The 16,156-nt window shown below is 35.2% G+C and overlaps 2 protein-coding genes across 12 annotated transcripts in view; both read left to right on the top strand.

Annotated features, from left to right (window-relative positions):
- The window catches only part of tns1b (tensin 1b), a 320,941-nt gene that overhangs the window by 58,980 nt on the left and 245,805 nt on the right, over positions 1 to 16,156 (top strand). The window contains exon 1 of one of the 7 annotated variants that reach the window (XM_048194589.1): positions 10,355 to 10,372. The exons of the other annotated variants lie outside the window; for them this stretch is intronic. Coding sequence (XP_048050546.1) covers positions 10,370 to 10,372 — 3 coding nt within the window. The 5' untranslated portion in view covers positions 10,355 to 10,369. Of the gene's footprint in view, positions 1 to 10,354; positions 10,373 to 16,156 lie in introns of those variants that run through there. 7 annotated transcript variants of the gene reach the window in all.
- On the top strand, positions 674 to 9,487 carry LOC125270707. Of its 5 annotated transcripts, XM_048194599.1 has the most exons (6): positions 675 to 1,087; positions 1,900 to 1,962; positions 4,800 to 5,763; positions 5,925 to 6,083; positions 6,252 to 6,347; positions 8,971 to 9,487. In XM_048194599.1, exons 3-6 carry the CDS (start codon positions 4,804 to 4,806, stop codon positions 9,289 to 9,291), a joined length of 1,536 nt encoding a protein of 511 aa, XP_048050556.1. In that variant the 5' UTR covers positions 675 to 1,087; positions 1,900 to 1,962; positions 4,800 to 4,803; the 3' UTR covers positions 9,292 to 9,487. The 5 variants fall into 5 exon arrangements, 3 of the variants coding, with proteins under 3 accessions (XP_048050556.1, XP_048050555.1, XP_048050554.1); XM_048194598.1 differs by having other exon boundaries at positions 675 to 1,962; XM_048194597.1 differs by having other exon boundaries at positions 675 to 1,962; positions 2,089 to 5,763.

Here is a 16,156-nt window from a genome sequence, read left to right as displayed (position 1 = left end):
TTATTTTTTAAATGTAATTTATTTATTTAATTTAATTTAATTTTTTAATTTTATTGTTTATTTTAGCTTTTATTTTATTTATTTATTTTATTTTATTTTATTTTATTTTAGTTACATTTTACATTTGCATTTACATTTACATTTTTATTTTTAATTGAATTGAATTTGATTTTATTATTTATTTATTTTATTTTTTAAATGTAATTTATTTATTTAATTTAATTTTTTAATTTTATTGTTTATTTTAGCTTTTATTTTATTTTATTTTATTTGAGTTTAGTTACATTTTACATTTGCATTTACATTTAAATTTTTATTTTTAATTGAATTGAATTGAATTGAATTTTATTATTTATTTATTTTATTTTTTAAATGTAATTTATTTATTTAATTTAATTTTTTAATTTTATTGTTGTTTATTTTAGCTTTTTAATTTAATTTAATTTAATTTTATTTAATTTTATTTTATTTGTTTAGTTTAGTTTAGTTTAGTTTATTTATATTTTACATTTACCATTACATTTTTAATTTAATTTAATTTGATTTTATTATTTATTTATTAGATTTTTTTTTAAATGTAATTTATTTATTTAATTTAATATAATTTTTTAATTTTATTGTTTATTTTAGCTTTTATTTATTTTATTTTATTTTATTATTTTATCAGGAGCTGATTATAAACACCTTCACTGTAAATTCTAATAGCTTTACTGACTCACATATACTTAGTTAACTTTACTCAGTAATATAAAATACATACTTCTTACTAGGTTTTGTTGAGTTACAGTCAATTGCAGGTTGAAAATAACAGTTTACTTAATTGCTTGAGTGACGCTTACTTGAAACAAGCAAGTAGCAACAAAGGATGCAATGACGTTATTACACCACTGAGAGGCAGCAGTGCATTAAAGCGTGCCTAATGTGCAGAAAAAACGAAGAAGAAGAAGCGGCACTTGCAAGAGCATGCGCGATTGAATCTGTAGTTATCTCGGCGCCAATTTTGCAGATGTGGAAAGACGTTGACTGGCTGCCTACGTTTTTATCCGGAGCTTCGTTACGTTTTTGCAAGAAGTAGAAGAATAATAAGGTAAGTAATCAAGCATGCAACATTTGAATTAATATATTTTTTTTTTTACTGTCTGTTGCTAGTTTTAATGTGTAATGCTAATTAATGTGTACCAAATAATTTTGATATTATCAGATCTTGAAGAATATGGTTTGACCTCTTTTTTTGCATATAAAACTATCAGGTACCACAACGGTTCCTGGATTGACTAAAAAATAGTTTTAATTGTCCCAAATACAATATGAATTATGGTTTTCTATTCTACCATTTTCCCTGATGCATTCTCCTCTGTTGGCTTTGGTTTATAAATGACGAACGTTACAAATCTGTTGAAACGGCGACATTTACAGTTATATGTAACCTGCAGTTTATGCAGAGATGACTTTTGTGATTATTTTTGACATGTTTTGTGATTTCACAGTAACATTATACTATTATTTTTAAATTCAGTAAATTAAGAATATAATACAAACACTGTAAATTGTTTTTTACTCAAACTCAACTGCTTTATATCACTGCTGATATAATGAGCAATCTACTAACATAAGAAACTTAGTAATGTTAAGTGATGTTAAACTAAGCAATCTTAATATCACATGAACCTTTTCTTTTCCAATTTTTGTTTTCGTACTGGCACACCATTACTGAAAGTAATCAGAGGAAACACTGTTTTAAAATTGTCTGTACTGAAGTCACAAATACATATTTATAGAACTTCGTATTTAAAGGTATATTTTCTGTAATGCTTGTAGAACATGCACATATCAAGGAATGTGTCTTTAATTTTACAAAGCAGAACCTCCTGTTAATTAAATTTTGTTGTCTTTTTTTAGAAAAGTCGTCCTTCTGGCAGCTGCCTCCTGATTGGTCTTCAACGCACAGGTCTTGATACACTGGTGAGGACTTTTCCTTTGAAGAAATAGTTTGTGACAGTGTTCACTATGCTGCACTTTATATTTTGTTAATATTTTGTTGACTAAACCAACTTAAAATATATGTCCACTTCAAATAATTTCTTGCAGATGCAGTGGAACTGTAAGCACTGTATTTTTTCTGCAAACAAAAGAGGACTTTTGTTAAAACATTATCGTTTAAAACATGGAGGCTTCACTCGGCAGCAGCCAATACCATGTCTTCATATGGATTGCTTGTGCTCTTTCAAGTCTTTTAACGCACTCAAAGTGCACTTATCTGTTTGGCACTCTCAATCAGACAGACAAACAAGTGAACCCAAATTTGCGTTTCACTGCCAGTTATGCGAGTATGTGCAGCCCTGCACTGAAGCTGAGTTTTTCACACATTTACGCAGCCATTTAAAACTTAAACAAAGCGTTTCATGCCCATATGAAGGCTGTCAGTTTGAGAGCAATGTATATTCAACGTTTAATGCTCACAAAAGCCGAGTACACAGTGGGAGTACTACAACACAATTTAAAGGTCCAATACTTTCAAACATTGAACAATCAGATCAACTGACTGAAGTGGACGAAGAGGTGCCTTTACAGGATGACGATTGTGAAGAGTCTGTAGATGACATGCAGGACTTAGAAATTCAGTTGGAACGTAACCTGGCTTCATTATTTTTGAAAATGCAAGCAATCCTGCACATATCTGAAAGCGCCGCACAAGAAGTAATCCAGCAGATTAATCAGATTCAAATGCTTTCACAGCCCTTACTACAAAATGCTGTCCAGAAAATTATCAGTCAGCACTGTAGTGATGTGGATAATTCCATAGTAAGTGACATTGTAAGTGTAGTGTCACAAAGTAATGTCCTGCTGAAATTTACCAGTGCAGAAGGATCCCTGTCAACAGCCAGCAGAAAAGAATCTTATATGCTGCGAGAATTTCCAGTTGTTATGCCAGTTGAGTTTGCTCTTGATAAAGATCACTCATTTGTGTATGTCCCCATACTGAAAATGTTGAAGACATTGCTTAACAATAAGGACATTTTGGATAAGGTGCTGCACGCAGAGGGGTTTTCACATGAAGGATACCACTCGTTCAGAGATGGCTCTCATTTCAAAGAAAATATTCTTTTAAATGTAGAAGAATGTAGGATTTCCCTTGGTCTATACATTGATGATTTTGAAGTTGCTAATCCAATTGGAACCTCCAAGAAAAAACACAAACTATGTGCCGTGTATTGGGTACTTGCTAATCTTGATTCCAAGTATCGGTCGGCTCTTCACTCAATCCAACTTGCACTTTTGTGCAAGGTTAACACTGTAAAAGAGCATGGCTATCATGAAGTTCTTCGTCCTCTCATTCAGGACATTGCAACTCTTGAGGAAAGTGGTGTGTATGTTGAACGATTAGCAGAAAGTGTTAAAGGCACTGTACTGTATGTGGCAGCGGACAACTTGGGGGCTCACTCTTTGGCAGGATTCCAGGAGAGTTTTGCAGCGGATTACTTTTGTCGGTTTTGTATGTGTAAACAAGATGGCATTCAGGATAAGGAGGTCAGATCTGGTCTACTTCAGCCAAGGACAAGAGAGAACCATGAAAAACATGTGCACGAGGTTTCCCGTGACCATACTATGGCAAAACATCATGGCGTAAAAAGAGGATGTCCACTATCTGAAAAACTGACACACTTTCACGTGGTGGATGGTTTCCCACCTGACATTCTCCATGATTTTTTGGAGGGTTTAGTACCAGCAGAATTGTCACTGTGCCTTAAGGATTTGATTGCCAAAAAATATATTTCTTTGGAGTCTTTGAACAAGGCTATTAGGCAGTTCCCTTACACATTTTCTGATAAAGCTGACAAACCACAGATCATTCCAAAAACTTCCTTCTCTAGGGGAACTAGTGGGGGAAATGGTCATGAAAATTGGTCTCTGTTGAGGCTGCTTCCATTGATGATAGGCTACAACGTGCCTGAAGGAGACCAATCATGGGAGATACTGATGCTTCTTAAAGATACACTGGAGTTGGTAATGTCAGCACACTTTACGGAAGAGTTAATACACGTCTTGGACAGCAAAATCTCAGAACATCGTGAGTTACTGCAGAAAACTTTTCCAAACTACAGACTTCGTCCCAAACATCATTTTATTGAACACTATCCTCAAATGATACAAATCTTTGGCCCTCTAGTAGATGTGTGGACAATGAGGTTTGAAGGGAAGCACAAATTTTTCAAGAAAGTTGTGCGTGACACATGCAATTTCAAGAATGTAGCACATACCTTAGCTGTAAGACACCAGAAAATGATGGCCTTCCATTTGGATTCCTCAACATTCTTCAAGCCTCCTTTGGAAATTTATAAAGTGAGATCAGTTATGGTCACATCCTTCCCTGAGAATGTTCAGAGTTCACTACATCAGCAAAATGGCAAGCAATCTTCAGTGCTGGTTGCATCCTCTGCATGTGTTCATGGTGTGAAATACTGTGCAGATATGATCGTCTCCGTTGGAAGTTGCTCAGGTCTTCCAGAGTTTAGACAAATAACACACATTGTTGTTATCAACACAGAAATCCTGTTGGTCTGCAGGATTTTGAGCTCCTGGTACATTGAACATTTGCGTTCTTATGAATTGTGTTTTGGTGGGGCACGGTGTCTTACAGTGACCCATCTGTCTGAGCTTAATGATGTTTTCCCCTTATCTGCCTACCGAGTAAAAGGCAATGTGTATGTGACACTGAAGCGTTACATTCTGTGCTGAATGACAATACATCAAATTGCCACTAAAGAGAATTTCTTTTTTTCTTCTTTTTTTTTTTTTAGGACCATGGAAAGCTATAAAGTAAGACTCATCCTAACTGACCAGGACATAAGGAAGTTGTCAATGGATGCAAAACCCAAAACTGTTGAAGAGCTGAAGATAAAAATCAAAGAAAAATGCGATCTGCAGTATGACTTCAATGTGATGTATGAAGATTCAGACTTTGACAATGCCTTCTGCAACCTTGAAGACATAGGTGACCTACCAGCTTCAAGAGCTACAGTGAAGGTAATCCCATTGTTGGTTACCGCCTCAACCACCAGCATGTCTGATGACTCCTATAATTCCGATGATACAGTGATTCTGCCCACAGACAGCTCATCTACAAGACACAATCCATGGCCAGAGATTTTTGACATTCCAAATTTTTCTGTCGATGTGGAATTCAGACTCAGACAGGCTAATCTTCAATATCTACGAGACCAGACGTACCTGAATGTAACAAGAGACATGAAGCATAGTATTTTAGAAAAGCTTGCTGAAACTATTTACAAGTTTGATGCCTATCCAAATGAAGAGCGTATTAATTCTGTGGCACTAGCGCTCATTAGCAAACATCCCTGCCTTAAGGAGCAAGGTTCGCCGGATGGGTGTTCTAGCTGGAAGCACAGCTTGAAATTCAAAATGGGAAACTATCGCACTAAACTAAGAAAAGCAGGATGTGTAGAGGTTGGTGTAAACGGGGGCAAAACAGGTGGCCCGGGAATGGCAGCAAAAGGACTGAAAAGGCCAAAAAGGTCTGAGGTAAATTACTTACCAGAACACCCTGAGGGGCAGAATGGAGATAGCCTAGAGGCTGTGAGACAGCTTCTGGTTGAAGAAATGAGGAAAGTGAACCCTAGTGGAACTTTCATTGCATCAAAGATGGACCTGACCTTCTCAATGCGAAGACATGAGATTGTGGATGCTGAAACTCCAGTGAAAACATTGATGGAGCGGTGGCCAGCACTTTTTACCGAGAGACAAGTAAGTACTTATTCATATTCCTTTTTTGACCATGAGAAACTGCATTCTGTTTAGGTTTGTCTTTAGAATTGGCCTGTAGGCCTGACCATGCATTAACAAATATCCACACTGTCCCAACCCTCAGTCTTTTTTTCTTTTCTTTTTTTTTGCATGTGTTGTAGGTGTTTGCAGAGTTTCACAGGATAGTCACCACAGATCTGCAGAGTAACTTTTATGGTGCTGTGGATCGCTACACACCACGCTTTGTCACAATCTTCAAGTCCAAGAAAGGGACCGTTGGAGAGAAATTGGATGAGCTAATGCAGCAAATGAATACAGGCGTGAGTTTACTGCAGCCTTAATTTTGTTTATTATTCTGTGACAGAATTAATATAATTAATGACAGAATTTAAATCTTTGGGTGAAGTAAGTAAATTTATTTTTTCTGTAGCTTTAAAGTTTCATGATCTTGAACTTGTTTTTTTTTGTTTTTTTTCATCTTCTTCCAGAAAGAAGCAGATGTGACAGCAATGCGCACTCTTGTGCTCCGGGGCTTACCTATCCTGCTTGGTGATGATGCCAGTAACTTCTACAACACCTGCAATGTAAGTTCTCATTGTAAAAAAAAAAAAAATTTTAAATGATTACTTCTCCCAAAAAATAAGAATTGTCATCAATTGCACTTCTGTGCTCCGAAAGTTGTTTTACCAAAAACTCTACTAGTTACCAAAAAACATTCATAAAAATGTCATAATTTTAGTATTAAAAGTATTAAAATAGTACAGCATTTCTTTTAAAAAAATGAATAAAACTAGCTTTTTCCGAACTTTTGACCGGTAGTGTATTTGCTGCCATTTTGAGACAACACTTAAGATTAATCTTGATTACATCCTATGAGTGCAGTAAAAAGACAAAGGCTCCAAAATGTGGCAATTCAGTGTAAGCCAGAAGGGTGATCAGAGAAAATAAATCAGGAAAACTTTACCTTTATTTTTCGTAGCATTTATACAATACAAAAGTTAGTTCACAGTGCATTAACTAATGTTAACAAGATTTTAATATTTATATTTAATATTTTAATAAAAGATTTTAAGTATTAGTAAATGTTGAAATTAACATTAACATACAAGATAAAGTGCAGCTTTATAAGTGCAATTCATTTTTAGTCCATGTTAACTAATGCAGTTAACTAATGTTAACTAATGAACCTATAAGTGTTACCAAATGTGTATTGTATTTGTAAGGATATTAAACAATCAACGTCAATTAAGTAAAAAAATAAATATTGAAAAGTCCATGAAAAAATGGGCCTTATGTCTGGTAACAATTGTGACTGGTAGTAGAACAGTAGTCTAGGTCTATGGTGTTAAAGCATTTACAAAATGACAAACCTCCAGCAATTATTTTAAAGACTGTGTTAAATAGAAGGACAAAATAGCATTCATATGCAGCATTACAGCACAAATAATCAAATAAAATGATGACAAAAGGGCAAATTATAGGAAAATGCAAGGTAATTATTATAAACTTCATAAACTTAAATAACAATTAGTAAGGACAGATAGATAGATAGATAGACAGACAGACACATATATACAGTCGTGCCCAAAATTATTCATACCCTTGGTAAATATGACCAAAGATGGCTGTGAAAATAAATCTGCATCGTTAATACTTTTGATCTTTTATTTAAAAAATCTACAAAAATCCAACCTTTCATTGGAGAATAATAATTTTAAATGGGGGGGAAAATGTCATTATGAGAGATGTTTTTCTCTAATACACACTGCTCACAATTAATCATACCCTTTTATTCAATACTTTTTGCAACCTCCTTTTGCCAAGAGAACAGCTCTGAGTCTTCTTCTATAATGCCTGATGAGTTTGGAGAACACCTGACAAGAGATCAGAGGCCATTCCTTCATGCAGAATCTCTCCAGATCCTTCAGATTCCTGCTCCATGTTAGTGCTTCTTCTCTTCAGTTCACTCCACTCATTTTCTTTAGGGTTCAGGTCAGGGGACTGGGATGGCCATGGCAGAAGCTTGGTTTTGTGTTCAGTGACCCATTTTTGTGTTGGTTTTGATGTTTGTTTTGGATCATTGTCCTGATGGAAGATCCAACCACAGCCCATTATAAGATTTCTAGCAGAAGTGGTCAGGTTATGATTTTTTATCTGTTGGTATTTGATAGAATCCATGATGCCATGTATCTGATCAAGATGTGCAGGACCTCTATCAGAATAATAAGCCCACAACATTAAAGATACAGCCGTATATTTCATTGTACACATGGGGCACTTTTTACATGGCATCATGGATTCTATCAAATACCAACAGATAAAAAAAAATCAAAACCTGACTGTCCCTGTTAGAAGTCTTATAATGGGCTGTGGTTGGATCTTCCATCAGGACAATGATCCAAAACAAACATCAAAACCAACACAAAAATGGGTCACTGAACACAAAACCAAGCTTCTGCCATGGCCATCTCAGTCCTCTGACCTGAACCCTAAAGAAAATGAGTGGAGTGAACTGAAGAGAAGAAGCACCAACATGGAGCTGGAATCTGATGGATCTGGAGAGATTCTGCATGAAGGAATGATCTCTTATCTCTCCTCGGGTGTTCTCCAAACTCATCAGGCATTATAGAAGAAGACTCAGAGCTGTTATCTTGGCAAAAGGAGGTTGCAAAAAGTATTGAATAAAAGGGTATGATTAATTGTGAGCAGTGTGTATTAGAGAAAAACATCTCTCATAATGACATTTTCCCCCCATTTAAAATTATTATTCTCAAATGAAAGGTTGGATTTTTGTAGATTTTTAAAATAAGAGATCAAAAGCATTAACGATGCAGATTTATTTTCACAGTCTTCTTTGGTCATATTTTCCAAGGGTATGAATAATTTTGGGCACGACTGTATATACAGACAAACAGATAGATGGATGGATGGATGGATACACACACAGATAGACACACAGATAGACACAAAACTCTTTTAAGATGGCAGTACCATAAAATAAATACATTTAATTGGTCACATGACCAAACTACCCAATACTGTTAGACCTGCCCAGAATTTGTGTAGACATCTTAAATTTCATTAGAAATAAATTAACATGTGCTTCATAATAATAGTTGCTTTTTAATACCACACTAAAATATGATGTAAAACTGTGGATTTTCACATTTCCCTGTTGTAATATTTTTATTGTTTGGTTTCATTCAGGCATGTGATGTTGATGGCTGGCCACAAGTGTCCGTTGGGGTGCTGACTGTTATTGATGAAGAAGAACCTCTCATTCCAAATAAACTGTACCTTGACCCAGTGTCTACTGCAATCATTGTGGAGGGAGGTATAGTACTGGATAATCTGCAGAATCTGCCTCAGGCAATTTGCGTTTTGTTTGGTCTGACTTATGCTTTAAATTTGAATTACCCAAAAGGCATGATAAACACTTTCAACTTCATTCAGAAAGTGATGATTGGTTTGGGACAGAACAAACTGCCACCAAAACTACAATCTCTGAAAAATCTCCTGTTGAGCTGAGATGTAATCAAATGTGCAAGAGTGATATTTGACATTTGATGACAGTGGAATTAGATTAGTCGATAGAAAAAAAGGGAAACTAAGGCACTTGTTTAAAATTGTCAGCCCATTGGTTCTTGAGCAAGTTAAGAGGCTGCCAGTGTATTATTTTCTAATGGACATGTGTTCCAGAGACATTGCTTTTGGCACTTGTCAACTTGTTGGTTATATCAAGTTTGGTCTCTGAAGTGTTACTGATTTAAAGATGTTAAGAGTCAAGGTATGGCCTCAGAAAAAACATGTACTTTTATATAGATTTTAAATACATTTATTTAGATTGTTGTACTGTAAAAGGTTTTTGTTTTAAAGATTTAAAAAACCTAAAGTGACTATTTGCATTTTTTTTTTTTTTTTTTTTTTTTTTTTTTTATAACCCCAGTGCAAACTTGTGTGTACCATCCTTGTCAGTTAAGAACACAAATACAATAAATTTGCCTTTGAATTGTATCATTGCCTTAAATTTATTTGTCCAGTTGCAAATGTTATCTTTGGAAAATTGTGAACCTATTCTCTATGATTTATAATAGATGATTGTTAGCACTTGAGTTAATTGAGTAACGCTTACTTGGTTTTTTTAAGGCAATCGGTTTGCATGGTTTTAACAAGTAAACTGGATTGCCTTTGAAGTAAAGTAAACTCAGTAATTCCAAGTTGTATTCAGAAAACATCACCTTAGCACAACTTGCATAAATTAGTTAGGAATACTCACTCACAAAGTGTATTTTACTTGAAATGATTTAGTTGTTTAAAATAGTAATTCTGAGTAGTCTATACTAAGACAAGTACATCTAAAGTAAATGATTAAGTATACGATACAAATTTGTTTTAAGTTACTGGAACTCTCTTGTAAGTGTACAATACTAGACAGGCACTTGTTAGTTCTACATACTATTCCTATTTCACCTTACTTGGTTTTTTCAAGGCAATCGGTTTGCATGCTTTTTTTAAGTAAGGTTTACTTATTGGATTTTACAGTGTTCCAGTAGAAATTAGGGAAAATTCGGACCACAACATGCCACATGACCAAGACACTACATGAATGGTAATGATTTATTTTCTTTGCTGCGTTTTTGGTTCTATTTTTTTCTTTTATTTTGGAGTGTTATTATTTACATGCCATAAAAAACAGTAAGTCAGCTAGATGTTAATTTAGTATCACTGATTCAGTGAGTAATTCGCTAGAGTGATTCATCCTGATAACTTGTAAGTCGTTTTTATTTTTTTATTTTTAACACATTAAGAGTTCATGAATCATTTTACACTGGCCTTAAAGAGACGGGAACTAAAAGTGTCTCAGCAGAGAGTGAAAAGAGGTGCCACAGCAATGTGCAGTATGAAAAAAATGTGTTTTGAATTTTAAATTGTGTAAATGTATTCTAATAGACTCCAAAAATATTTTTTTTTTAGCTTGTAAGTGATCATAATATGGGCAGGAAACTCTGCCTGGCATAGCTGAAGGTTCCTTAGTGAGTATGAATCTCTGTTAGGCTGTATGCTTGAGTTCCCACACTCTCTCTGATTAGTTTTCATTCAATAGCGGGCTTAAATAAGCACTGTTCAGGTGGAGGAAGAGACCCCATGAGCCATCTTAGAGCTTTGATAAGACACTGCCACCAAATATCCTGAGTGAAGAGAGTTGAAGAGGATATTCTTCCCTGTTTTCCTCCTCTTTGCCTTTTCTTTCCCTCCCTTTCCCCTCCTTTGTGCAGGTTCTTAAAGGCCCACACAGAAATGTTCAATTTCGAGACAAAAGGAGTCCAATTAAAGCTTCATTGTGGGGCTGCCGCAGCCCAGGATACTTTGGCTAATCCTGCTACCCCTCCTCCTATTTTCTTTTCTCCCTCTGAGGGCAGTTTGAGAGTGTTCAGTCGTGATAAAATTATGTTTTGCCTCATGGTAGGCCATTTTGGGATAATCGGCATTGGCTGATGATAACACGTCCATTAGGCCGATTAACAGAAGTAGTAGTTCCCCCTTGCATGCGTTTCAAAATCAATGAATAATGCACGTGTTTCCATTTTTTAAAATGTAATTTATTATTGTAAATATGAATAAATACTATAACATATATATATATATATATATATATATATATATATATATATATATATATATATATATATATATATATATATATATATATATATAATCAGTATTCATTTATTTGCTTTGTAACTTTTATTTTAGTATCATTTATGCTGTTATAGTATTTATTTATATTTCGAATTGGCTTTTATTTCATTTTAATTTTAGTTGAAGTTTCATAATTTAGTGCTTTTGTTATGTGCTTTTGATTATTTTTTTTATTTTTTTATTTTATTTTGAATATTTCCATTTAGCTTCAGTCTTAGTAATTTTACTACTTAAACTTAAAAAAATGAAAATTATTACCTTGTCAACTAACTAAAAGGCAATAAAGTTTAAGTTGATGTTTTTCATTTAATTTTATATATTATTTTATATTATTTTAGCCTAAATTTAACAGAATCTATATATTTAATATACAATGCAAAAATGATCATCCTTTAGTGTATGCTAAATGATTAAATGGAGAAAAAATAATTGTGATAATCATTGTGATGTTGCTTAATTTTATATAGTCTACATCATTATTAGGGAATTATTATTTGATATATTATATAGCCCTGTTATCCTCCCTACTCTCTTTTCAATGGTGTCGGCCATTGAAAAGCCTTTATCAGTCTAATTCTAGTGTTTAAGGACCATTGAATATCTTGCCACTACTTTTTGTCTCACAAACAAGTGTGAATGTCAGCATTTTTTGCGTTCTACATACTCATGCATATGTTCCTGTGAGCACATGCTCTGGGTTGCTTAATGTTGTGTATTTTATGCATGAATGCAGGTTTTCAAGAGCAGCTCTTCTTTGATGGAATCTGGGTCCTTTGAATGAGAAATTTCTATTAATTAGTCAGACGCTTGTCATGTCTCCATTTGTAGACTGTTCAATCCTCCGAATGGCTTTAGGATCAATAGGAGGAGGTGAAAGGGTAATTGATTTCATCAGTTACTGATGTTATGTTGAGGTTTGCATCTATTTGTATATGTAAAAACCTGTACAGAGGTGTATTAATGTGCAGATAGTGATATTGCTTTGGTTTAATATTATTCTCACTGTAATATATGCTAAACTGAGCATTACAGTTAAGGGAAATCTATAGATGCTGCCTATATAGAGTGTTTCAAATCAGTCCCTCAGCATATCATATGATGTCATGGTGGTTCGCCAGACCTCAACATTCTTGTACTGACATCGCTATGAAATATGGGATAGAGTTAAAATGCAAAAATGAACCTCCTTTTTGCTGTGCACACAGAAAACGAGTCTGCGGAAGTGATTCTGGAGGGAGTTATTCATTTTCAAATAGTGAATAGCATGTATGGGACTGAGTGTAGCACTGGCTCATGGTGCAGTATCTATAAAAAAACATCAGCCGTAGGGCACACGCGCACACACACACGCAAAATCTAATTTGATTAAGCGCAGCCACTCTCACCGTTTCTCCACAGCATGCTGAGCAAGCTTAACAGATGGATATTAAAGGCCGTTCACATCCTTTACCTCTTGTCTTTGTTGGTCGATTTCAATTAAGCAAAAAATTTGACTAAATTGCAATGATAATGATATCTTTCTGTTTGGTATCACTACTTGCTTCCAAGTGAGAATGCGTATATCTTCCCGCAACCTGCAGTGCAGCATGGGACTGTGTAATACTTCATCTGCTCTTGCAGTTTTTTGGTCGCTGGTGTATTTTTTTTTTATTTTTTTTTTTTATGTAGGCTGAGAATATGCAGTATGATAGATGTTATGAATTGTAAATCTGTATTGCAAAATAAGAGAAAGTTGTTGCAGGTGCAATTTTCTGTCTGAAAAATGCAAATGTATTAAGTTAAACCGATAGACCAGTGAAATAGCTTTTGGAGATCCTGAGAGTCTTGGGGTGTATGTCATGAAACCTGTCGCCTGTCAAGAAAATGGCAAGGGTAATATTTTATTAAGAAATCACCTATATACCTTTAGGATTTCATTTGCATGACAACATTTTGTTTTCACAAGCGACAACAGTGTCATGGCAAAAGTTAGTCGATGTTTTGAATCAACTCCACAGCAACTACATAAATTTATCCACTAACCATTCAGAAACGTCCAGTTTCATTCTAAAAGTTGTAACTTCTTCCTGAGTCTCTCCATCAGTGTCGACACCGGTTTGAACAATGTAAGGCTGAACACCGTTACTGACAATCCTCATTTTGGCTGCGTGAGATTCTCCAGCTTTGTTGTTGTTGAGCAACCGAAGCACGAGCTGTTAAAGCTCCGCCCTCTTCTAAAAAGGGGGCCGGGAGCAGCAGCTCATTTGCATTTAAAGGGACACACAAAAACGCCGTGTTTTGCTCACACCCAAATAGGGTCAAATTTGACAAGCTATAATAAATGATCTGTGAGGTAGACTTCAGACACATTCTGAGGACATCAGAGACTTATGTTGATTAATTTAAAACATGAAATATTTATTAATTATTGTAGTAGGCATATTTGTTTTACTGCCTTTAATTCATGATCATTTTAATATCATGCATAGAGCAGATGTGGGTTTGATGATTATCTCGGGAACAGCGTCAGGTAGATAGACCGCTCACTTCAGGGCCTCTTCTTTCCCTTTCACTTCCCTAAACAATGACCATAAAACAATGAAAACTAAGCCCTGTGTCTCTCCTGATTTCCCAGAAAGACCCTGGTTTCAAGGAACACACAAGCTTCTAGGTTTTTCTTTTTTCAGCTCAAACAGGAAGCTTGTCTGTTCCCCACCCAGCTGTCTCCTGCCTTTTCATGTCCGACACTATCAGAGCGCTTTTGTAGAAAACGCGGATCACTCCAGGCTCAGCGTGTGTCATGCGATCGTGTGTTTGATGTCCTGAAGGCATAAGCACTTATCAGCGGAGATGGCGGCGTATCATTTCTCTTTCTGTAATGGAAGATAACACAGCTGTCAAAACTGCGATTTTTCTAGTTTTTGGATGAAAGTGTGAAGTGTTCCCTGGAAAACAGGACACAGCAGAGACCCACCCAGGCCGAGGTTATGTATCCACATGTTTGCAGATTTCCCTCCATCTCATTTCCCCCTCATAAAGCGAGCAGAGCCACATCCTCTGTGATTTTATGAGTAATGCACACAGACACTGAGCGAAGGGTTGCATCTGATGGATATCTGTCTGATGGAAATTTGTTTAGCTACTTTTTGTGAGGAAATAATTTAATATGGACATCTGCAGGGAGTGACATGGTTTGTTGAGATGGTGCACATTTTAGGGGGTTATAGGGATTGGTTTTAGCCATGTAAACCTGCTGAAAAATACAGTTTTAACCAGCCTAGGTTGGATAAACTAGTCTCTAAGCCTGCCCAATCTGCTTTACTAGTTTTTGTGTACTTGTCAGCTGGTCAGGCTGTGTGACCAGCTAAACACCTGTTTGGCTTTGCTGGTAAACCAGCTTATACCAGCTACGACATGCAAACTACCTTAGGATGTTTTATTTAGTTTTTCTCTCCAGCAAGGGAACAAATGCGACGTTCATACAAATTAATTTACTCTTAATTATATAACAGCTATAATTTATACCATCTACAGCACAAAAATAGTGCATAAAACATGTCTTTCGGAAGTGTATATTAATACACTAGCATTTAAAGGTTTGGGATTGGGAAGACTTTTAATGTTATTAAAAGAAGTATATAGACATTATTTTTGTAGCATTATAAATGTCTTTAAATGTCTTCAGTTTTGATCAATTTACATAAGCAATAAGGTATGAGAGGCTGTGCTGTATCGTGAACAAGTCACGGCTGAAGGGCGTTGTTTGGGAAGCGAAGCGGAGTGCCTACATCCCCTTCCGCTGTGACTTATACATGATACAGCACTAGCCTCGAGTACCTTATTGCTTTTATAAAACGGTTACCACTCAATACAAATATTAAAGCCAAAAATATGTAACAATGCAAATTTCATGAAGTAAACTCTTACTAAAAGCCTTCCTTACACCAGAATAAATAGTCCCTGACTGTGAACAGCAACAGAAGTTACATTATTACACCATTAGATGGCGGCAAAGACTGTCTTTATGAGTGTGTGAGTCAGTAGCGAAGACTTTTACATTGAAAAGACTGAACTGTTGTGAAGACGCAACTGACAAATGCTTTGACTAGCACTGTCAGTCACGGGAAAACCCCTTAACTGTTAAAAGGTCAAGATAATACATCAGACATTTAAACAGATTTTTTATAATGAACAATGGACTGACCTGAAGGAAAATGCTAAATCTGAGTGCAGGTAATAAACTCGCTCACTCGATTTCTTTCTCACAATAATCTTCTACATAATACAGTAAACATCAATGAACAATATCAACTGAGAACATACAGTTTACGTTGCTAAGAGTGGTTGCTAAGGGTTTTGTGTAGTGATACACAGAACCGTTGGTGAAGCGGTCATAGCCGTGTTTTATCGCGAATAAAACAGCTATTGACCAATCAAAATCAAGGACAGGAACTAACTGTTTTATAATTAGTTTTATTGTATGGATTTGAGTTGTTCCTGTAAGTGAATGGACAAATGTGTTTGTTGGAGGTTTTGGTGAATTTAAATTTGAAAAGTGTGTATCCAACTATTTTCATGCATACCTCCAGCTTTTATTTGTGGCTTTGGTTCACTTTTATTTGTGTGATTTGAGTATTTCCAAAAAGGGCTGCTGTGTGACATCTTAAATCAACAGTATCACCCCATTTTGTACAGTGTGGATATTGTGAAAATG

Source organism: Megalobrama amblycephala, linkage group LG6, assembly GCF_018812025.1.
Source record: "Megalobrama amblycephala isolate DHTTF-2021 linkage group LG6, ASM1881202v1, whole genome shotgun sequence".
In the NCBI taxonomy this organism is placed as follows: Eukaryota; Metazoa; Chordata; class Actinopteri; order Cypriniformes; family Xenocyprididae; genus Megalobrama; species Megalobrama amblycephala.
The sequence above is the reverse complement of the archived record's forward strand: the minus strand, read 5'-3'. Positions and strand labels throughout refer to the sequence as shown.

Bases quoted from the DNA above. Each gene is read 5' to 3' on its own strand.
- LOC125270707 (XM_048194597.1), top strand. From the start codon at position 4,738: ATGACAATACATCAAATTGCCACTAAAGAGAATTTCTTTTTTTCTTCT. The intron at 5,764-5,924 runs GTAAGTACTTAT...CATGTGTTGTAG, and splicing joins CACTTTTTACCGAGAGACAA to GTGTTTGCAGAGTTTCACAG. The intron at 6,084-6,251 runs GTGAGTTTACTG...ATCTTCTTCCAG, and splicing joins TGCAGCAAATGAATACAGGC to AAAGAAGCAGATGTGACAGC.